This window comes from Nicotiana attenuata, chromosome 12 (genome assembly GCF_001879085.1).
Source record: "Nicotiana attenuata strain UT chromosome 12, NIATTr2, whole genome shotgun sequence".
NCBI lineage: Eukaryota > Viridiplantae > Streptophyta > Magnoliopsida > Solanales > Solanaceae > Nicotiana > Nicotiana attenuata.
In genome coordinates, this window is record NC_032000.1 from 405,002 (window position 1) to 429,983 (window position 24,982).

A 24,982-nucleotide genomic window follows, 5' to 3' on the forward strand; every position below is an offset into this window, starting at 1 on the left:
AATACTAAATCAAATTCAAATGTTTTTTGATTTTTTAAAATTTAACAACGAACTATATTCAAATTAAAGAACTATGTCGGGTTGTTTTGAGCTAGATTTTGCGCGGTTTAAATTGTTTTTTTTTTTTCCTCGTAACGCCCAGGCTTGGTTTTCTTTGCCCTCTTTTCTGATAGCTCATATGGGTCCACCAAACAATAGAGTACCTGGTCCTCTATGAGATTGATACGTGAAAGCAGTAGAGACTGAATGTAAAGAAGGCCAGAGGTTTTTCTACGTGGAAAAATCCCACACATGGGGATCAAAAAACCACGACCTACACCGGTAGGCTTTAAACTCAACTAACTTGTAATCTACGTATTACAAGCCACTTTGCAAACTTCCTTTTGCAAAGACTTCAAACTAACTTGTGATGCACCACCACAAGCCACTCTCTAACTCTCCTAGTTACAGAGGATTCAACTTATGACTACTCCTAGTCACAATGCAAACTCAAAAGTTCACGGATTTGGTTTGTTCCTAAAATAGTGATTCTAAGAAAGCGAAGTAGGAATTACAATGTAAAGCAAATAACAAGATTACAACTCAACTATGGATATACATAAGACTTCATTTAAAAACTGATCCTTAGTGGAGTTGTCTTCTTGTCCTTGACAAACCGGTAATTCCAATACTAGATGGATGTTTCTTCTTCTTTAGAGAGTATCACTGAAATGCACAAGTTAGTATGTCATGCACCAGGTTGTTTTATCACAAAAGATATCACAATAGATAGTGGTGTCAACTCTTGGTGTACTTCTTGTCAGTGGGAAGTGACTGCTGCACTGTCTGCACAGCCACTTCAGGACAGGTGTGTTCCAGTTGGACGTTGTGCTTCTGTCGGGACATACCAATGAACCTGGTCTAATACTTCTATTAGGACATACCAACGAACCAGGTCCTAGTTATGTTCCTCTTCTGTAACAGTTTCTTGATGGCTTTCTTCTGCTACATTCCAGTTGAGCACTTTGAGCTGTACTTTTGTTAGAGAACCCCAAGGTAGCAGATCCCTGTTGTGTTTCTCTTTATCTTGAATATGTACAGTCACTGACTTTTCCTTTTTTGGGAGAACCCTAATGGACAAGGTCATCGGGTCCCGGTTATGTTCCTCCATGTGGTCGTTCATCCAATTGCTGATGTTCAAGCTTCGATCAGTTCATATGGGATGTGTATGAAACAGAGCAGGTTCTCTATCTGGTTCATTACAACAAGTTTGTTAAATCATCAAAACCCAAGAAGCATAAGGTTAAGTAAAACCCATCATAGTGGCTGATTGAGAGGTTGGCTTCAGGTTACACAGTTTCGAGACCCAAGATAGTCCTGTTGGTGTCCGCAGGCCCTGGCGTCCTCTTCTACATCTCTATAGTATTGTTTTCTTTATTTCCAAAACAGTTGTAATTTCTTTCAGACTGATGTTTGTAGGAAATCATAGTGTGTTCATGGATTGTGACACCGGATTCTGGGTAGTAATAGCAACAATATCGGTAATAGTACATAAACAAAGAGTTTATTTACTTACTTCCGTAATTATTTCTACTTGTTTTAGTTTGCTTACTTTTAATCATTGAAACGTAAGGGAATTGGGTTAATGATGCTCTAACATTGGCTTGCCTAGCAAGTGGGATGTTAGGCGCCATCACGGTCTCGATGGTGGGAATTCCTGGTCGTTATAGAAGAACTATGAGTAAAATCAAGAACTTTGAATAACTTTTAGAAGTAGAGAAAACAAATGTATATTTCCTTGGTATGCGTGTTATAACGTGTAAGTGGTGATACGGGCCGAGATACACCCTGTGATATCCAGTTGGGCGCGCATACCACGGCCCTTTGTTAATCGAGTGCGAATGTTTGGCAGTGCCGGGTCTCGTTATTCCGTTCGGGTCGGGGGGCATGGTCTCGAAAGATTCGGGGGCAGGTGCTTTGTTCGGACCTTGATACAGGAAGTTTCCAGCTTTGATTTTGATTCTTTGTAGTTACATCGAAGCGCTTCATTTCTCCCACCGGGAAATCGGAGTGCTCCTTAGCCTCGATTTTACCCATATACAGATAGTTCTCTCGTTTTGTAGAGAGTAGGTTTTCCGAAGCAATAAGAAATGATAGATATTCTCTGGTACCTTCCTCTGTACGTTACGGTCGAAACGAAGAAGTCGAAATGTCCCATCAATTGCGTCGTTCTGACTTTGGACATGTGTCAACCATCAGCTGGTTACCTTCCAATGCGAGGCGACGCGATCCTCCCCTATAAAAGCTTCAATCCCCTATTCCTTTCCTACTTTCTAAACAAGCTTCTACCTCCAAATTCCTTCGCTATTATCAACCTTCTACAAACATTCATATCTTCATCCTTGATCTTCAGTTTCTCATAGTTGTTCATAGGTTTATCTAGATTTCCTTCAAATCTTCATACTCTGTTCTTCATCCTTCAAACTCGTTCTTTCAAACCTTTGTATTCTTTCTTTAAGTTTTCAAACTTCTCCGGATAACAATGTGATAGGTTATATGCATCCTTGTTATGTTTTGATGATCTAACAAACTTAATGATAAGAACTAGGTGAGTAACATGTTACACATCCTCAAGTACCTAAGAATAACAAGTCTCAAGCTGGGGACGTGGTTCAACCCTTCAGAGTCGTAGAAACAACAGAGGGAATAGATGGGCACCAATTCCCTTGGTGACTGTACCATTCAACCCCCAACAGCTGTAAAGTTGCTGCCTGCACACGCAACTGTACAAACAGTGCAACACTCAACTTTATGGGGAATGCCCTTGTATCAAACATTCTTGCGTCATTCAAGTGATGTCATCTATGTAATATTAACATTGAAGCAAAGGCAAAACATTACATTCAAACATTCAAGAATCAATCAAGCCTTCATTGTGTCATTGATTCTCAAGGGCATCTAGAACAAAGAACGACATAACAAAGGACTAGTTCCCTGTATTGAGTCATTACATGTCCTTAGTTGTGTTGCACCTTTGTTAAAGTACTTTACTTTTAATTCCTACATAGCTTAGTCAGAAACATTGAGTAGGAAACATTTGTAAAATCATAAACCTTGTGTTTGTGCGTTGGCTAGAGTTAGTCGAGTTGTAAGCTTTATAATAGAGTTATTACAAAGGGACTTGTAATAGAGTTATTACAAGATAGTGAGGGATAAAGAAGTTAGTTCCTAGGTTACAATAGGTTGTAATCTGAAGTTTGCTTAGTAGTGAAGTTGAAATCCTACAAGGGTAGGTCGTGGTTTAATCCCGTGAGCTTGGAGCTTTCCACCTAAAACTCCATTGTGTCATTTACTTACTGCAGTGTGTGTGTGTTCTATGGGAACTAATAAAACCCGATTCTCTATATAGTGGTGCACCCTTAATTTCTATCAATTGGTATTAGTGCGAGTTCTTTCTATCAGGGTAACACCTAGAAAGGATCCTTATAGCTGCTCCACCAAACTTTGAAGAAGGTCAATCGACCTACAGACCACCAAGATTCAACGGCCAATACTATGGATGGTAGAAGACAAGGATGCATGATTTTATCATGGCTGAAGATTCAGAGCTCTGAGATGTCATTTGCGATGGACCCTTCATTCCTACGAAGAGTATAGGTGACCCAGTAGTGACAGTTCCCAAATCAAGAAAGGAATACAAGATGCTGACCGCAAGGTTATAGAGAAGAACTTTCGAACAAAATAAATCCTCGTTTGTGGTGTTGGACCAGATGAATACAATAGTATTTCAGCATGTCAATCTGCTAAGGAGATCTGGGAAGCTCTCCAAACAGCTCATGAAGGGACAACACAAGTCAAGCAGTCGAAGATTGACATGCTAACCACAGAGTATGAGCTCTTCAAAATGAAAGATGATGAGTCCATTCAGGATGTGCACACTCGCTTCACCTCTATCATCAATGAGCTTCACTCTCTGGGAGAAATCATCCCCAGGAACAAAGTTTTCAGGAAAATACTTAGTGTATTATCTGGTTTCCTAGGAAAGCTAAGTAAATGCTATTACGGAGGCAAAGGATCTGCAGAAGCTGACCATTGATGAACTCATTGGCAATTTGAAGACTTGTGAAATGAAGAAAAAAAAGGAGAAGAAGAAGAAGGATAATGAGATAAGAGAGCCCAAAAGGGAGAAGTACCTGTTCCTCAAGGCAGACAACAATGACTCAGGTGGTGAGGATGCTAATATGGCTTACCTGACAAAAAGATTTCAGAAAATGGTTCGCAGAAATGGAGGTATTCCAAAAAGGGGCAGCTCCAGCAAGCCAAAAGGCTTTGACATATGCCATAAGTGCGGTAAGTCAGGACACTTCATCAAGGATTGCCCTCTTCTCAAGCAAGATCAGTACAAGTACAACACAGACAAAGCAGCTAAGAGGAACCCGATTCCTGACAAACGATTCAAGAAAAAGATGTCGCTGACAACGTTGTGAAATAAGCTCTTGCTGCATAGGGAGACTCTTCCAACGAATCTGGAGAGGATGATGATCAAGGTGACAGCTCCATGATGGCAGTAGAAAATGAAGTAGCAGAATATGACTATATATTTGCCCTGATGGCAAAATCTGACGATGATGAGGTAAACTTTCTAGATGTTCAAAGAAATATGAAGTCTTACTCTTCGAAAAAACTTATGTCTTCGGCAAATGTTTTAATTGATGCTTATCATAGTCTTATAAATGATAAAAATGTATTAACTGTGGAACTAGGAGAAGTAGAACATGAGAGAGATGATCTAGTAGTTGTTGTGATCGATTTAAAAGTAACCATTGAGAGTTTGAAGAAGGAAAAAGATGCCTTAACAGAAAAAATTACAAACGTAGAACATGAGAGAGATGATCTAGTGGTTGTTGTGGTCGATCTAAAAGAGACCATTGAGTGTTTTAAGATAGAGAAAGAAGCTTTAACTGAAAAGATTGCTAACATAGAGCATGAGAGAGATGACTTATTAGTAGTAGTTGCGGACCTAAAGGAAACAATTGAGGAACTAAAAGGAGAAGGTAGGCATGAGATTATGCGAAAGGGAAAGGAAGTTGCAAATAAGGCACATCTTAGGCTTGAAGATGAGCTAAAATAAGTGAAATCTAGTCTGTGTGCTGAACTTGAGAAAAACAAACAACTTCAAGAAGATCTAGGAAGAGTTAAGAGTGATCTTGAAAAATCACATAAGTGGACCTGGTCCTCTGATGCTATCACTTTCATGTATACGAACAATGGGGAAACTGGGAAGGGAATCGGGTTCCAAAGGGAAAATACCCCTTACAACCCTCATAACTAGAACGTTACTATACCTGATAACTGGCTATGCACTCACTATGGTAACACTGGACTCTTTAAGGAAACGTGTAAGGCCAAATTGCAGTCTCAACAGCAAAATAAAGTTTTTGAAAAATAAAGCTTTTGCAAAAAAACATGTGATGCCTGCCTGGACCAAAAGAGTCCTGATTCACCCTTTCCTCACTACAAGGGACCCAAACTTGTTTGGGTTCCTTAGTCTAACCCTTGATTTTCTTGTGCGGGGAGCAGTGAAAGGGAGCAACCAATAATGGTAAATGGATAGTGGCTGCTCAAACACATGACTGGAAGTACAAATGATTTCCTTTCACTCAAGGCCCTGCGAGCAGGGAGTGTGTCCTTTGGGAATGGCAAAAAGGGATACATTCTAGGAGTTGGAAGTACTCGGAGTTCTCTCTCTCACTCAATTAAAAATGTGTACTAACGGATTGAAGTACAGCTTGCTGAGTGTTTCCCAAATCTGTGACAAGGGAAACAAAGTGGAATTTGTGTCAAAAATATGCAGGGTCACAAATCTTGTGACTGGTGAAGTGGTTTTGGTGGCTAAAAGATACAAAAATATCTATGTTTCTGACTTTGAATCCTTGCAAAATGGGGATATCAGCTGTTTGAGTGTTATTGATGATGATGCTGAACTATGGCACAGAAGACTGGGTCATGCAAGTTTTACGTTGCTGAACATATTGGTCAAGAAGGACCTGGTTCGTAGCCTGCCCAAGTCAAGCTTCAAGGATCACAAGGTGTGTGATGCATGTGTAAAAGGAAAAGTCAGATCCTCTTTCAAGCCCAACAGGGAAGTTAGTATCTCAAAGCCACTTGATCTCCTCCATATGGATCTATGTGGACCTATGAGGGTGACAAGTAGAGGAGGAAAGAAGTACATCTTTGTTATAGTGGACGACTATTCCAAATTCACCTGGACTCTATTTCTCATAACCAAGGATGAAACTTTTCAAGTATTTGCTGCATTTGTAAAGAAGATCCAGGTGAAGATGAGCCATAATGTAGTATGTATCAGGTATGATCATGGCACAGAATTTGACAATGCCCAATTCGACGAATTCTGTGTAGAAAATGGCATTACTCATAATATTTCAGCTCCAAGAACACCTCAACAAAATGGTGTTGTGGAGAGGAAGAATAGGACTCTCGAAGACATGGAAAGAACAATGTTGATTGACAGTGACATTGCAAAAAGTTTCTGGGCAGAAGCTATCAACACTGCATGCTACTTGGTGAACAGGTGCGTGATCAGGTCCTTTCTGAACAAATCCCTATATGAACTGTTTAACGGGAGAAAGCCCAAGCTGACACATTTAAGGACATTTGGCTGCAAATGTTTTATCCTCAACAATGGCAAGGAATCACTTGGAAAATTCGATGCCAAAAATGACGAAGGAATCTTTCTGGGCTAATCGTCACAAAGGAAAGCCTACAAAGTAAATAAAAAAGAACTCAATGTGTTGAGGAAAGTATTCATGTGATCTTTGATGAATCTCACCACTCATGTGGGAAAGATCACATGATAAGAGTGATCAAGATGGAGAACACTCAATTGTTCCTGGTGAAGTCATTGACATGGAAAATGGAAAGGCTGATATGATGAGCCATGTCAAGGAATCAAAGAGGATGGTGCAACTATATCTCCAATAGATGGGGAGGAACCTGGTCCATCAATCACAATAACTGAAGCTAAGAACAGAGTTGTCGATGCTGTCCAAGGCACCCCACATGCTGAGATGAGAACTAGAACTCACGACGACCAAGGTTCACATTCAGAAAACCTGGACCTTCTCACAATGAGATTCAGGTGTCTAACTAGAAGCACAAAAGTTCACACCCTCTTGAAAATGTGATCACTCCTCTTGACTCGGGAATTCAAACCAGATCAAAGATAAGAAACTCGCTTGCCTTCTCAGCTTTTCTTTCTCAAATTGAGCCCAAAAACATCAAGGAAGCATGAAATATTCTGACTGGATTACGGCTATTTAAGAAGAACTCCATCAATTTAAGAGGAACAGTGTATGGCACCTGGTTCCATGACATGCTGACCGAGCTGTTATAGGAACCAGGTGGGTATTCAAAAACAAACTTGATGAGTTTGGAAACACAACAAGGAACAAGGCAAGGCTAGTAGTTCAAGGCTACAAGCATGAAGAAGGGATTGACTATGATGAAACTTTCGCTCCAGTTGCTCGAATAGAGGCCATAAGAATTCTCATTGCCATTGCATCTCATATGAAATTCAAATTGTTCCAAATGGATGTCAAAAGTGCATTTCTGAATGGTTTCTAAAAGAAGAAGTCTTCGTCAAGCAACCATCTGGATTTGAGAGTCATGAGCATCTTGAGCATGTTTTCAAACTTGACAAGGCTTTATATGGTCTAAAGCAGGCTCCCCGCGCTTGGTATGAAAGGTTTTCCAAATTTCTTCTTAAAAATGGCTTTACAAGAGGAAAAATTAACAGCACCTTATTTCTGAAGTAACGAGGGAAGAATCTGCTCATTGTGCAAGTCTATGTTGATGACATCATCTTTGGAGCAACGAGTGATTCTCTGTGTGAGGAATTTTCAAAACTCATGGGGAGTGAGTTTGAAATGAGCATGATGGGCAAATTGAATTACTTCTTGGGTTTACAAGTCAAGCAAACTCCTAAGGGGACAATGATAAGTCAACAGAAGTACATCAAGGAGCTGCTGAAGACATTTGACATGGAAGGATCAAAAATCATTGATACTCCCATTACCACAGCCACTCATCTGGACATGGATGAACCTGGTTCTTCTGTGAATGAGACCATGTATAGAGGTATCATCGGGTCACTTCTGTATCTCACAGCAAGCAGACTAGATATTGTTTTCAGTGTGGGACTTTGTGCCAGGTTTCAATCTAATCCAAAGGAATCCCATCTGAAGGCTGCCAAGTGAATCCTGAGGTATCTCAAAGGCACACAGGACCTGGTTCTCTACTATCCCTCAGGGGACAATATTGATTTAGTTGGGTATGTTAATGCTGATTATGCTGGCTACCTAGTGGATAGGAAAAGCACTTCTGGCATAACACATTTTCTGGGTTCATGTCTGATCTCATGGGTACAAGAAAACAAAACTCGGTGGCCCTTTCAACTGCAGAAGTTGAATATGTGGCGGCTGCCTCTTGGTGTACTCAACTACTGTGGATTAACCAGTAGCTGGAAGATTTTGGTGTGTTTTCTGATTGCGTGCCCTTACTATGTGACAACACTAGTGCTCTCAACATGGCCAAGAATCCAGTTCAATATAATAGAACAAAGCACATTGATGTGCGATATCACTTTCTCAGAGACAAAGCTAAGGTATCGCACTGCGATATCACTTTCTCAGAGACAAAGTGTCCTACCCATTATGAAGCGACCCGTCTACCCAATATTGATATCCGTTCCTAACTGGTACCTCACTCATCTTAAATAAATCCACTCACGGTCACTTTCATAACTATTCACATCACAAGACAAAACTTCCCTTTTTCTTCAAACCAAACACTCTCTTCTTCCATCAATTCTCACTACACTCCACCATGTCTGAAAATCAGAAAACCCAGAATGTTCCAAGCATCGTCCCCATTGTGTCTTCACCCGTTGAAGCACCATTGATAGAGTCTAAACTCCCTACTCTGACTAGTACAAACCCTAAGTTAGAGTCACAACCACCTATTGTTTCCTCTCTAACCCAGTCGAGTACTGGTTATCATCGGAGTCGCAAAACTTCTACTCCCAAGAAATTTGTGGATGCGACCTCTCCTTCTACCTCGCCAAAAAAAATGGTCGAAGAAGACACAGTGGAGAGAGAAGAAAATCAAGAAATTTCTAGTCTACCAGTGGAAGAAAGTTCTGAGTAACAATAGGGTGTAGGTCATAACAGTGATGAATCGGCAATGACTACCCCAGGCCTTAATTCTACAGGTAATGCTCTTACTATGCCTTCTGAGTATACTTTGGAGTTACAAGAACAAGCGGCTATAGAAAATATGTTGTCAATAGCTGCTGAGGGAAGTCTGGTTGGAGGTTATGAGGGTGTGTCTGAAACCAGTAGGTCTTAGGGGAAGATAATGGTACACAGGTAGAGGGTAGGGAACTGGTGCCTGTCGAAACTTTGGCACCTGACAGTACTACTTGGGAACCAACTGAGGCACTTGATCCCTCCGCCCAAGAGGAGCCCTCTGCTTTTACTTGGGATAAAACCATTAGTTCTCCACAAGAGCCCAACTCAGTACTGATCCCGCTCCCTCTACTCATTTCTATGCTGATCCATTATCAATTGTTGTTCCTGAGATGAGATCTCTATCTGAGGGGGAGAATGAGGATAGTGAAGAAGATTGTGATAATATGGCTCTTGGGAGCTTCATTAGTGCTAGGAGTAGAAGGGTAACTCCCCAGGAGTCAACTCCTAAGAGACCTACCACTAGGTTGCAGAAGAATGAACCCTTGAGCCAGTCTTAAGGAAAAACAAAGAAGAAAAGAAGAAGAGGAGATTGGTAAAGGATGGAAAGACTATAAATGAGAAGTTAGTTCCTCAAGTGCTAGTTGTTGATATTGATGATGAGGTGAATGAGGAACCTGGTTCGTTAGTTTGTAAGTCCTCAAAGAAATCTACAGTTCTAAAGTCCAAGAAAGAGTCATCTGTGAGTGATATGGGTTTGAGCAATTTTGAGGGTGAAAAATCTGGTGAGAGAGTAGTTGAAGAGTCTGGTGAAAGAGTGGCTGAGGAGTCTGCTAAGAATGTGTCCAAGAAATCTGCAGGCAAAGGGAAGAGTTTGAGAAAATCAGTAAAAAGGAAGGTCGGTGCCAGTGAGGAACCTGATTCCTCCAAGAAGGCCAAGGTTGGTGCAACCCAAGATGTTGGAAGGGAAAATTTGAGAAACCAAAAGGTGTTGCGGGGCTACACATTTGCCCATGATATTCTTGACCTGTTAGGAATGCACTAACTGGCCGACATCTGTGAATTCCAATAGTGAATGCATTTGTTCACAAATGATAGTCCCAAAGTGTATGAGGTAGAAGTGCGTGGTTTCTATGATGACTTCTTCAAAGTTGAGGATAATAACATCTGCCTGAAAGCGAATGGTGTTGATTTTGTGATGGATATTTCTGCTATACTGGGAACCATTTTAGGCATGCCTACTGACGGAATGTCCTCCATTCAGGGATCAAAAATTCCATCTTGAAGGATAAGGCAGTACAACAAGGGGAATGAGTACACAAGAAGGCCCTCCTTCCAGTGTACTAACTGCTGTTTGAAATGGTGAACAAAGTTCTGCTCCCATGCGTAGAAAGACGTTCCATTATGTCACGAGCAGATTTGGTTCTCATGGAAGCATTGGATGGTTACACAACTATAAACCTGCCTGGTCTTATGGTAGAGCACATGAAGAAAGTGGCAGAGTTCAAAGATAGTAATGATAGGCTGCCTTACGGGTTCCTCCTCACTAAGGTTTTTGAATTCTTCAAAGTCCCTTTGGGAAAATGGGTACTCGTAAGCGAACCTTCTCCAAGACCACCCTAGAAGAGTGTGAGTACATTGATAAGAGTGGAGGGGTTAGCAGCAATTCCACTATCTCTCAGCTGATCACGCTCAAAATAGTTCCATTAAAGAGATAAGGAAGCTGAAGGCACGGAATGCCATTCTCGAAGGTCAGCTCAGTCAAGCCTAGGAGGCACCTGGTCCCAGCAGTTACCAAAGCACAGAGGTTGCCCGCCTGAGCTGACCTCAGGAAACAGGTTGAAGACCTGAAGGAGAGGCTGCTCCACAAGCAGGCGTCGGCAAATGCCCGCATGGACATCCTCCTTAGAACCCTTGCCTCTTCATCTGAGCCTTCCCCTGCCAGTGCTCCTTAAAAGTTGTTCCCTTCCAAGTGTCAAGTTCCTAGTGTCTGTCCTCAATTTCAGTTTCCTGTGCTTAGAGATGTTTATGACTGGTACCTTTTTTGTTGTTTGTATTTTTGGATGTTTTGGTAACAATGGAACTGCTCCCTGTTTTATTTCCAAAAAATTAATGAAAATTCCATCCTTTTGTTGTGCATGCCTTGCTCTTTTGCTCTTTTTTAGTCATGTTTGTGTGCAGACATGTGGCATAAATTAACCAAGCTAGACTTCTTTTTACCTATTGCTTGCTACTAATCTTTTTTTGATACCAAAAGGGGGAAAATTAATTGAGGGAGGACAAGATAGGAACAGATTCAGGGGGAATACAGGAAATGCGTATGTCATTCTGGTTCTCAGAGGGAACCTCAATTATAAGTTTTTCATCATCAAAAAGGGGGAAATTGATAGGTTATATGCATCCTTGTTATGTTTTGATGATCTAACAAACTTAATGATAAATACCAGATGAGGAACCTGTTACACATCCTCAAGTGCCTAAGAATAATAAGCCTCAAGTTGGGGACGTGGTTCAACCCTTCAGAGTCGTAGAAACAGCAGAGGGAACGGATGGCCACCAGTTCCCTTGGTGATTGTACTAGTCAACCCCCCAATAGCTATAAAGTTGCTGCCTGCGCACGTAACTGTACATACAGTGCAGCAGTCAACTTCATGGGGAATGCCCTTCTACCAAACATGCTTGCATCATTCAAGTGATGTCACCTATGTAATATTAACATTAAAGCAAAGGCAAAACATTACATTCGAACACTCAAGAACCAATAAAGCCTTCTCTGAAGTGAGCGTCAATCCAGCAAGTGATTCTCAAGGGCATCAACAACAAAGAACAACATAACAAAGGACCAGTTCCCTGTATTGAGTTATTACATGTCATTAGTTGTGTTGCACCTTTGTTAAAGTACTTTACTTGTAATTCCTAATTAGCTTAATTAGAAGCATTGTGTAGGAAACCTTTGTAAAATCATAAACCTTGTGTTTGTGACTTGGCTAGAGTTAGTCGAGTTGTAAGCTTTATAATAGAGTTATTAAAAGGGGCTTGTAATAGAGTTGTTACAAGTTAGTGAGGGATTAAGAAGTTAATTCCTAGGTTACAATAGGTTGTAATCCGAAGTTTGCTCAGTAGTGAAGTTGAAATCCTACAAGGGTAGGTTGTGGTTTTTAATCCCGTTGGCTGGGAATTTTTCACATAAAATTCCACAATGTCATTTACTTACTGCAGTCTGCGTGTGTTCTGTGGGAACTAATAGGGAACCCTGTTCTCTATATAGTTTGGTGGACCCTTAGTTTCTATCATAATGGCTAAAACATCTAATCCTATTCCTCAACAAGTTGCCTCTTCATCTTCCCAATCGGCCGCCAATACTGATGCGATTGCTCCTGAAATTGTTTCCCCCGAAACACCAGCTCCCGAAGTGACTGCCACAGAACCAGCCTCCGAGCCTCCCTTGAAAATGTTCATTCCCGAGGGTTGCTCAATTGCGGATGACATTAAAGTCGAGAAACCCTAATCCAAATAAGACTAGGGTGAAGGAGCATCGAGGTATGCATGCTCCATTACCGAGGATGTCCTCCCCGCGATCCAAGAAGACTGTAAATGGGACGGCAAAGACGTGGTAGTCTCGGGCTTGAGGATGCTATCACTACCTACGTGGAGGGGTATTTAAGTGTTTACACTTATTCCTTCACACTGGGCCTAGTGGACCCATTTATTATTGGTTTTTTGCAAGAGGTACGAGGTGTGCCTCGGTAAAATCCACCCGTCTCTATGGAGGATCGTGATCCTCCTTTGTTACTTTGTGAATAAGACTGAGTCTTGATGGTTCACCATCGATCATCTACTCCGTTTATACACTCCCCAAATTTTCCGAGGGGGACTAATCAAGCTTACTCATTGGGCCAGCAAGGCCCCTTTTTCGAGCATTGATGAAGACCGAGATCGGGGCTTCCAGGGGCACTTCGTTCTGGTGAAGACTGAAGACTTGATCCCTCCCGAGTTCATGCCATTCCCTGAGAAATGGAATGTATCTCGTAAGTGAAGCCTCTCCTTAAGCATCAATTTTTCTTCATTTCCGCTCTTCTCATTCATACTTGTGGTTGCGCAGCTATTGCCCGGGTTCCAAGTGCGGTCCCCCGGCTTAAGGAGTAGATCGAAGGCATGTGCAAATAGGAGGCCTGTTCTCATGGTAAGGTCTTTCTCCAAATAGTTAATACCATGCTTTTAACCTGCACCATACTAACTTCTTTTCCCCTTTATATCTTGTAGGTTTGCCTAAGACCACTGAATTTAGGCCTTTGGAGGGGAACGAGGATGTGTTCTTGTCCGTTGATCCCTCCGTTACAGGACAACCCGGGGCTGCCTTGGGGGAAAAGAAGAAGAAGAAAAGAAAGGCTTCGGGCTCATCCTTGGTGAAGCCAAAGAAAAAAGTGGCTCACAAGCCTAAGAAGAGCTCCAACTCTCAGGCGTCGGATTCTGATTCGCTTCTTCCACTCAGAAATGGGTTCGAAGATGACATTTTTATTGCCCATGGATCAACCCCTCCTAGGGAGCAGGCATCAGCCAAGGGAGAAAATCTTGAGGTCGACCTACCTCAGACTCGGGAAACTAGTATGGAGACAGGGGCCGAGACCCCCCGAATGCCGGCTCTGCTCTGAAAGAAGTGCCTGGTATAATACAAATTGCGGGGATGCCCTCCTACATCGAGTTCATGCTCGAGGAGGCCCAAGTAGGAAAGGAGAAATCCAATGAGGGATACATGGCGTGGAAGACCTCCTTCATTCCTTTTCTGATTGTGTGGACTCGTCCACTTTGGAAGATTTTTCCAGGCTGGTGACCTGGAAGTCCCGAAGAAGGATACATCTTTGGAAGCTGGTGTGGCAGAGTTCGAGCCCAAGATTGATTAATCAATTTTCCTGCTTCGAGTGTTGACCCTGTTCGCAAGAGATCGGTTATTCTTACGGTCCCGGAGGATGCCCGGGTTCTATCTACTCCTGTAGGCGTAGCCAGCTACCTCCGATGCATGGTGACTAAGAAGGACCAGGAAAAAATGAACGTGGTGGGCATGTCGTGTCTTTTCATCGAGGCGCATGAACCGGGTAAGGCATCAGTACATCTTTTTGAATTTTACTTCGGTTTTGATGTCTCTCAAGTCTTTCATTATTTCGTAGGCCTCGGTACTTCATCACGAAAGCTTCCTCCAGTACCGTGTCTCGGTCAACTAGCTCAAGCTTGATCTCAAGGAGCAGGACCAGAAAAGGGACACGTATAAGCTCCTCAACAACAAACAAGACGGGGTCACTAAGTTCATTCAGGACGAGCTGGATAGGGCTTAGAAAGAATCATCCATCCTAAGGCGGGAGCACGCCGACTTGGTCAAAAAGGTAAAGGTCTTTTAAGTCAGAAACGAGGAACTAGTCGTAGTGGCTAACGACAAAACCTCGCATGTCCAACGGAAGATCGACCAAGTCGACCAACTCTGAAAGGAGATGAATGAGATCCAAGCCATGGCTGATGGGTGAAAGAGCAAGATGGATCTGCTAGCCTCGGAGAAGGAAACTGCCCGGGCAAAGCTGTCTGTGGTAGAGGTTCAGCTTCGGGTGGCAAAGGAGAAAGCTGATAAGCGGGCTCAGCTGAATGAAGATCTCCGAGCACAGCTGAGCTTAGTTGCCGCAGAATGGAACGACATCGGTAAAGAGCTCCCGGCGAGGAGGTCCAAGCTGGAGACAACCTTTGCCGATGTCGAAGCATCGGAGGTCCAAATAGAGCCTGAATTCGGTGCAATTTTTATTTGCTCGAAGCTTTGAAAACTCGGAGTGACCGGAAGTTTTCCCAAGATGATAAAGTGATTTTAGACGATGTTTTTGCCGAGGGTAACCTTTTGGCAGGTTTTAAACTTTTATTGAAGGCCTTATGTTTTGATTATGGGCTTCGGACTTCTCTAAACCATTTTTTACGGTGGCCGAAGACTTTTAGGTTTAGGCACTACCTAATGGGTTTTGTGTCTCCAGGATTTAATAGCCCAAATTTCCCGAACTTATTTCGAACGGCAGTCCCCGAGTGGGGGTAGCCCTTGGGCTCGATAGTCCCCGCATAGGGATAGCCCTTAGGCTCGGGTAGGGGTAGCCCTTGGGCTTGATAGTCCACGAATAGGGATAGCCCTTAGGATCAATGCTTTAAGAGGCAAAAATATGTAATAGCAAGGTGGAACCTTTCTTTCATTTCTATGTGTAAAGTACATGATCGAAAGCGTGTGAAAACTTGTATTATAGTTAGGGTGGTCTACGTGGGCACGGTTCACTTGACCATTTGGCCCTTACAATAAATCCTAACCACCGAGCCTAGGCTTTCAAGTACAAAGTTTCTTTCCTTTCTAAGAAACCCGAGGGTGATGGCCCCCAATATTTGAGGTCGATCTTGAGAGGGCTCAGATACTGTTGATATGACCATTGACTCCGATTTAAAATTGATCTTCAAATCCAAGTTAGTACAATTTACTGTTGCCTCATTAAAAACCTTGCCAAAAAACCCATTTGGGACAAAATCAGTCCAAGGGAAAAAAAGTGCAACGCGTGCTTTTACACTTATTAGTCACATTCTCCTTTGGTTGTTGCCTGCAATTGTTAGTCTGATTCATAATATTATAAAAAGGTAAATGAGATCGTACCTTAGTAGTATACCGCTTTAAGTGCGTCACATTCCAGTTGTTCGGTAGATGTTCACTGTTTCTTGCTTTGAATTCGTACGAGTCTTTACCGGTAATCCCGATGACTCAATATGGTTGTTAACTTATATGAGTCCACCAAACTATAGAGTACCCGGTCCTCTATGAGATGATGCCTAGCATGCAGTAAAGACTGAAGGTAAAGAAGGCAGGAGATTTTTTTACGTGGAAAAATCCCACACAAGGGGATCAAAAATCCACAACCTACTCTTGTAGGCTTTTAACTCAACTAACTTGTAATCTACCTATTACAAACCACTTTGCAAAAACCTTATTGCAAAGACTTCAAACTAACTTGTGATACAACCACCACAAGCCACTTTGCAAAAACCCTATTGCAAAGACTTCAAACTAACTTGTGATGCAACCACCACAAGCCACTCTATAACTATCCTAGTTACAAAGGCTTTAAACTTATGACTATCCCTAGTCACAACATAAACTCAGAAGTTTACGAATTTGGTTTGTTCCTAAGACAACGCTTCTAAAAAAGCAAACTAGGAATTATAATGACGAACAAATAACAAGATTACTACCCAACTACGGATGTACATAAACCCATTTAGAAACTGATCCTTAGTGGAATTGTCTTCTTGTTCTTGACACACCAGTGACTTCAATACCGGATGAATACTTTTGTTTCTTGAGAGAATATCACTGAATGCATAAAGAATGGTGTGTCTTGCACCAGGTTGTTTTATCACAAAAGATAGCACAATGGATAGTGATGCCTACTCTTGGTGTACGCTTCTTCCCAATGAGAAGTGACTGTTGTACTGTCTGCACAGCCACTTCTGGCCAATTGCATTCCAGCTGGATAGTGGAGTTTGTACTTCTGTCAGGACACACCAACGGACTAGGTCCTAGTTGTGTTCCTCTTCTATGGCAGTTGCTAGATGGTTACTTTCTTCTGCTACGTTCCAGCTGTGTACTTAACTTGCTTGTGTCGGAGAACCCTAAGGGACCAGGTCACCAGCTCCCTGCTGTGTTCCTCCCTGTGGTCGTTCATCCATTTGCTGATTTCAGGCTTCGACCAGTTCATATGAAATATATATCCTGTGCGCCAGGTGCTCTATCTAGTTCTTCATGACAAGTTTGTTAGATCATCAATACATAAGAAGCATAAGGCTAAGACATTGAAAACCCATCAATTTCCCCCTTTTTGATGATGACAAACTTAGGCATGGACAGTATTTATTTAGAGCAAAAATAACCAGATGAGATGCCAGAACTACACGAAGTTCCCCCAATCTAAGATCAACCAGATGAGATGCCAGAACTACACGAAGTTCCCCCTTAATCTAAGATCTCCCTCATTCTCACACTTCACACTCATTCTCACACTTCACACTTCTTTTCCCCCTTTTGGCATCATTAAAAAGGACAGGGATTAAGAAGAGCACAAGCAGGTAATAAGCATAAAGAATTCTAACACAGCTAGCTCATGCCACATATGTGCACACAACATGACAGAAAAGAGAAGCCAGAGGAACACAGGAGTGTACCAGCAACGAAAGGGAAGCTGTTTCATTAATGTTTACATTGGACTGAGTAATTCAAGAGCAATAATGGTTAAGTACAACATGACATCACAACAAAGCGTGCAAACAAAAGTAAAACAGCAGCCACAGGAGGTTGGAGCAAAAATAGCTTGACACAAGGAGGATCCTAGGGGATACTTAAGGAAGGAGGCTTGGAGGAAGAGACAACAATGTTTTTGAGAACCAGGTCCAGTCTAGCATTTGCGGACAGTTGTTCTTCAAGTAATTGAGCCCGAAGTCTCTCATTTTCCTTTGTCAGTCGTGCAATCTCCTCATGTACAGAATCAGGTTCTTCAACTGCTTGACTGAGCTGAGTTTCTAGTATGGCATTTTGAGCCCTCAACCTTCTTATTTCCTCAGAGGCTACATTTTGAGCGTTGATCATCTGAGAAATGGTCGATATGCTTCCACCAACCTTTTCAATACATTCACATTCTTCTAGAGTAGTCTTAGAGAAGGTCTGCTTGCGTGTGCCCATTCTGGGATTCCCTAAAGGGGACCTTATAGAATCTGAACACCTGAGTTAGGAGAAAGCCATAAGGTAACCCATGATTTCCACCCTTAAAATTTTCCACCTTCTGCATATGATCAATCATGATGGCTGGCAAGTTGATTGGGACAAACTCGTCAAGCGCTTCCATTAGGACCATGTCCGATCTTGTAGCAATAGAGCGCCTCTCAGAGCGAGGTAGGAGCACTTTATTGACCAGTTCAAAGAGAAGCTAGTACTCAGGAAGCAATACCTTCTTATGCAGATGTTCCCCCTGTTGAATAGCTTGTTCTTTCATGATGGCTCTCCAAAAGTTTACTCCACAGACACCCTTAACTGAGTTCATACCTTCACACGGAATTCTGAGAATCTTTCCCAACATCGAAGCGTCGAGTACAATGTCTACTCCATTTACAAGTGCACAAATGTGATCCCCCTCAACAGTGAAAAGAGATGCGTATAAAGTTTGTACTGCATCTTCGTACACCAGAGGCATTCTCTCTTCAAACAAGTGTTCCCATTGTTGAAATTCCACAATCTCCAGAATTTGTCTCATTCCTGTCATCTCAAAAATTGATGTATCAAATGTACGACCCCACAACACTTTCTGAGTTCTTAATCTCTACTGCCAAAGACCACCATCACGGGTCATAGACCTTATTGGATTATGGGCTTCATGTGAGTCAGATGTGTTCATTTCAGTATAGCGCTCCTCAAGGAGGGGTGTTGGAATATCATATGTTGTTCCGTGTTCGTCAATTAATGTAATATTATGATTGTGCCATGTGTGCTGTGAAACAGCTTGATAAATTCCTATTCTCTGGGGAAGAGTCCATATTAGTTGTGTGAGTTGAGCAGTCCATTCCTGAGTCATTTCCTTATGTATATTGTTCGCGTTATGGCCTATTGATTAGCGAAAAGGAAGATCTTTACCTTTCTTAGAATTGCACTTAGGGTAAAACTCTCCTACTATATAAAGGGAAAGATCCAAGAAGTGCAGAACACTACATTATTTTAGTGGGCCAGTCAGATTCGTTCCACCGCCCCATGACCATGATCATAAACTTGAAGCCAAGTTGGGGGTTCAATTCATAAGCTCGAGGTGGAGGCAAAAAGTGATTCGCGTCGTGCCACGACGTTAAATCAAGCGCTTATTGGGAGGCAACCCAACTTTATTGCTTTATTTTATATATTTTTTAAATTTTTTTTAATTGTATTATTTTTGTAGTGTCAATTTTTTATTTTCTAGGAGCATGGAAAGCAAAGGTATTGGAAGGATGCAACAACAAACCAAATGGTTGGAACTACGTGTGAGCTACCCGCACGAAGGACCAAGCTTGGGAGAAGTCTGAGTACCCCATGAGCTGTTAGTGCTTCGGCCTTTGGCCTACCAGGGAGTCTCTTTTACCCTTTTATTAGTTATGGTATGCATTAGGGACAATGCACAATTTTAAGTGTGGGGTGAGGAGATTGTCTGGGTGACTTTCTATGCTATTTTAGTTGTGTTAGTTTGATTGAATAATTTTTTTTTAAAATAGAAAAGATTGGACTTTTCCCGATGATGGATCTATTAGACAATTTTCTTGAGGGATTTAAGTCTAAAGAAAAATAAAATAAAAATTTTTTCTTTGTAGGTAGTGTATAATTCCCCCTTGATTTTTCTTTGTGCCGCGGTTCTTTTCCAAGGGTTTTGTTTGAGTCGGGTGTGGTAAGTTTTTTTTTTGGAGCCATTGTGTTGTGTTTTGAATTGAATCAATATCCCTTGACTTTGTTATGCCTTGAGAATAGTGAGTACTTTGGTTTGATGCTTAGGCTCAGTTTTTTACTCTTGTATAAGTACCTTAAATTTGCTTAACTGCTTTGACTAGAGTGTCTTGATGAAACCATTCCTAAGTGAGTTATGTGCCATGTGTGTGTAAGGATTTGTTATATTCTGTGCAGTGCATTTGATGCCTAGAACTTGCCCTGTGTGTTTGAAAAATGAAATAGTAGTTTTGTTCAATCTTGGAAATGATATAAGCGTTTCTTTGTTGAGCCAGATATGTATATTTTACCCACCTAATTGTTATGTATCGTAGTTAACACCTTTGAGCCTGTAATCTTGTTTCTTTGGCAACCACATTACAAGACTTACCCATTTGTTTGAATTAATCATCTATTTGAACCTTTTAACCTCTCATGAGCACTTGAATTATTATGAACTGTGTAAAAATTAAAGTGTGGGGTGGTTGGTTTGGCTTTTGAGTGGAACTAATGAAATAAGGAGAAAGGTGCACTGTTTTGAAAAAAGTAAGAGCCACTTGAATTGGAAAAAAAAAGAAAAAAAAATAGTTGGATTGTTGTGAAAAAAAAATTCCTTGATAAGTGGTGGCTCTTGATGTAAGTGTGCTTAAAGAAGAATGGGGTAATATACATTGATGTGAATGTGGAGTTTTGGTTTGACATAAGTATGGGGTTTGAATGTCAAAGTATATGTATTAAAGTGCTTAGGGAGGTGTAGTCACTCTTATATCTAAATATATCCTACCCGTCCCGTAGCCTACATTACAACCAAATAAAGTCCTAATTGATCCTATATTAAATGAGCTCGATTAGTGGAGTAATACACTACGGGCAAGCTTATGGTGCATCTTTTGTGACATATGAATATTATTTCTGAGAGTGAGTGAATTCTTTCTATCTTGAGTTCCTAAGTGTTCTTAAATTTTATTGTGTGGAACTACTCTCTTTTGTTGTGTGAGGGCACTTGATTCATGAAGGAAAGGTAATGTAATTGACCTCTATGTTAGAGTAAGTGTGTGAGTTGTGAATAATGCGTGGTACTTGTGAGTCAAATCTTGAGGTGAAGATGTTACGCTTTTGTGCTTAGTCTATTTTAAATACTCTTGATGTGATGACTTAGGAGAATTGTTTAAAAAGGTCGTGTCTATAAAAAAGTGTAGTTTGATTGCTCGAGGACGAGCAATGATTTAAGTGTGGGGTGTTGATGATAGGCTATAATTACGTATTTTAGTCGATTATTACACTCTAATTTACTGCACTTTAGTTGAGTTTGCGCTTTAATCGCTAGTGTTTTGCACCAACGGTGTGTTTTATGTCTTGTAGGAATGATTCCGAGCTATATAGATGTTATGGAATGAATTCATGTGATTTGGAGCTTTGAAGTCTGACTAAAAGCCTAAGAAATTAAGCCGGGATCGTATTCGGGGATCAACAGATGATAGAGCAGCAAAATGAAGAATCGAGTAGGCATATTGCGTACTGTATAGTAAAATGCACATAATTTTTTGCTCAGAACTCCATTTGGGTTCCACAATATATGGTTGGAAGTCTAACTCAAAGCGCTACAACTTTAATGTTTTACGTTTTTCCAAATTCCAAACGAAACAGGGTGAAAAACGCGGTCGAAACCGCGACTGCGGACCTGTGGCGGGCTGAGGCAGTACACTTGCCAAATACCGCGGCCGTACCACGGTTGACCGCGGCCGCGGCCGTCCAGACGTGAAAATGGTCCTTTTTCGCGTAGGAGAAGGTATAATTATTTGGGCCCGACCCTACTTGGTATATATACATGGAAAAACGGTATTTTTGAGGGATTGGACATATTTTTTGACACAGATTCGACCTAAGGAGGCAGAGACACAATAGGAGCAAGGCGGGGAATTCTTCAACAAGTTTTTCCTTCCTCTTCCTATTTTTCATTGTTGGTTATTATTTTTAGTATTGTAGTTTTACATACTATTATGTATAGCTAATCTGTTATCTAGGGTTATGATGGAACCTTTTGTAGGATAAATTCTTGTTATGTTTTTATATAATTGAGCCGTAGTATTTTCTCTATTTGTTCAACTATATTATTCTTGTGGTTGATTGAAGGGCCCTCAATTAGCTGTGCCTGTTTAGTATGTATTACTCGGGAAAGAGTGCATACTTAGGTAGTTGTTGAACAACATCACTCCCGACGTATGTGAGGAATCAATAACCAAGAGTTTAAAGGTGGGATTAGGGATAACGAAACCTTGGGTGCGATCTAAGTGAGCTGTAATTAAAGCTAGCTAGCGTAACTCGGGAGAGTAGGTCTAGTAAATTATCATAATTACTCGGGAGAGAATTACAAGCGCTCTTGATCGGTAGAGAATACTTAGGCGAATTAATAGAAAACGTAGCGGTAAGGATTCCGACAATTGGGAAAATCATAACTCTGGACCTCCTTAATCTTGACTACAATCCTTATCCTTGTTAATTGATAGTTTTACGGCTTTCTAGATTTGTTAGTTAATTAGATAAAAATAAATATTATAATCTTTACAATTAGAAAATTATTTGGACTTGTGTTTCTTAGCGATATTAAAAAACTATAGCTAAGCCTTAGTTCTCTGTGGGATTTGACTCCGGACTTGTAAACCGGATTATATTTGCAACGAACGCTTAGTCCTTTTTATAAGGCATAGTTGGGCGTGATCACCTTGTTTACTAATGGCACTGGCACCATCATCAAAAGCTGACTACGAGCTTCTTCATAAGATTCATTGAGTCGCATCAGGAATTGTAGAAGCTTTTGACGCTCCATAAACTGGACAAATTCACGAGAATTGGCAGCATCACGACCAGGAATTGGTGCTAAACTATCAAATTCTTCCCAAAGCACTCTCAATTTTGAGAAATAAGTTGAAATTGAGCTAGTGCCTTGCCTAGCAGTAGCAATTTCTTTGTGGATCTGGAAAATTCTAGAATAATCCACCTTATCAAAACGCTCCTTCAGAACATCCCATACCTCGCTATTATTTGAGGAATACACCATTCCACTCAATAATTCCGGTGAAACACAGTTCATCAACCAAGACAATACAATTGCATTATAACGCTTCCAGAGATCAACGAGATTCGTACCGTAATTCTCTTTTTTGCATGTGCCGTCAATGAAACCTAGCTTATTTCGACCTAGGATTGCAATCCTCATTTCCCGGCTCCACACGGAGTAATTTTTCGGTCCTCTCAATTGCAACGAAATCAATATAGCTCCTCAATTATCATTTGAATTCAGGAAAAGTGGATGGTTGTGACCTAACTTCTCTGATTCAGTGTTATCGAAAGTCGCCATTGTTTATCCTCCAAATTAGCTTCGACAGAACAGAATTGAGGACGACAAGACCACACTAATGGTCGTGAGGATCTGATACCATGATGAAATCAGCTAACCATGGAGCTCTGCCATGGATGGGGAGTTGAAGTTCTATGTTAGCTTCAGAGAGGAGAGTGAATCTGATGGAATATTCTAGAGGGATAATTACAGCCCTTGTCACTTGGCCTAACAGCCCAACCGAAAATGGCCCACGTTTGAAGTCCTTACCTAGTTTGGCCCAGGTTATACATAATCTGAAAGAAAATTTTCAGCCTTTAGCCACTATTACAAACACACTTTTAGGGTTTCTTTATTTTTATTTTTCCCCAACACACTCTATACTTTCAACCCGCCTCTCTTTGCTTTCTCCTTTCTTTCTCTTCTCTCACTCACATAGATCTGAATATTTATAGAACTCAAACTTGATTTAAAGCATTTTCTCTACTAAGTTGCTTAATCTTCATAAATTTTTATAGATCTCAAATATTTGAATCTCGATTTATGTGTGTCGAAATTTAAAATTGAAGTTTTGTTGCATCGATATTCTAAATTCCATTGAAGGAGCTTTGAAGCTCTAAGTTCAACTCAGATTTGGAAAATCTAACTCTAAAGTGATGGGGTTAAGTTAAAAATTATTGTAAAAGCTTGTAATGATAAGAATCTTGAGTGCTGGGTTAACTGTGTTTGATTAACATTGGTTTTGGGAACTATACTAGTTGAAGAAGGAAGGTCAAGATGAAATCCAATTTTGTATACACCGTTCTACATCATTATACAATATTATACAACATCATACTAAATTATAATGAGAGTATAATGTTGTATAATATTGTATATTGGGTGTGAAAATACTGTTATACAACATTGATCTTTTTTTTTTGAAGTAAGTTTCTCTTTCATGATAGTAATTTTAGTTTTGTTGCATGTTTTTTATTTTTAGTTCTTCCACAGTTCCCTTTTGCTTTTGTTTTGGTTACTTTTTGTTTAGATTTTTCTTTTTGCTTTTACTTCGTATTCTCTATGTTTTCTATTAACACTGAGTTTGCCTTTTTTTTCCCCAGCGAAATACTGGTATACATTATTCAATATTTCATATACAAGTTTATACAAACTTATACATCAATATACATTACTGTACAGATGCAGTTAAAACTGAAAAATAGAATTTTTGTATTTTGCTCACTTTTATCTAACAATTTATATATAAAGTTAATTTTTCCGTTGATTTATCTACTAAATAATGAATTTTCAAATTTTTCTTTTCTTGTTGAGTTTTCTATCAAATCAGAAACTTTGGAGCAAATTCATCTATATAGAACTTGGAAAATAAGAGATTTTAGGTCTGTTTTTTGTATGTTTATAGCTGGGATAAGAATGTATAAACTTGGGTAAGAAATAGAACAAAAAACCATGAAAAAATTGCGTCAGAATAAAAAGGGCATGAAGGTTTTTTCCGGATCTGAGCCAAATAATATTGGGCTGCATATTTGTAAACTTAAATCTGGGTCATCCGATTACAAGGTTAACTTGTGGAGTGTATTATTACGTAATTCCATCTATTTTAAAAGAGGAGGAAATGAAAATGTAATTCATCAATTCTATTTTACAAGTGTAGCTATACATGTATATATAGAAGAAGAAATAAAACTAACTCTACTCCTCAACTGTAGTTAAAACTAAATCTAACTCTAGTAACACTGACTCTATTCTAATGTAAGTTAGTTATAACTAACAAATGGAACTTAACCACCGCTAGCACTATTAATCTCAACATGTTAAGCTCCAGTGTGACTTTAACTGTGTTTTGTGAATTTTTAGAATTCGAAGAGTATGAAATATTGACATTTAATAACAGATCGGAAGAAT

At 40.5% G+C, this 24,982-nt stretch overlaps 1 protein-coding gene across 1 annotated transcript in view; it reads right to left on the minus strand.

Moving 5' to 3' along the window:
* Nucleotides 1–2,076, minus strand: part of LOC109235797 — a 4,037-nt gene extending 1,961 nt beyond the window's left edge. Inside the window, exon 1 of the mRNA XM_019402052.1 lies at nt 1,967–2,076. Coding sequence (XP_019257597.1) covers nt 1,967–2,076 — 110 coding nt within the window. The remainder of the gene's footprint in view (nt 1–1,966) is intronic.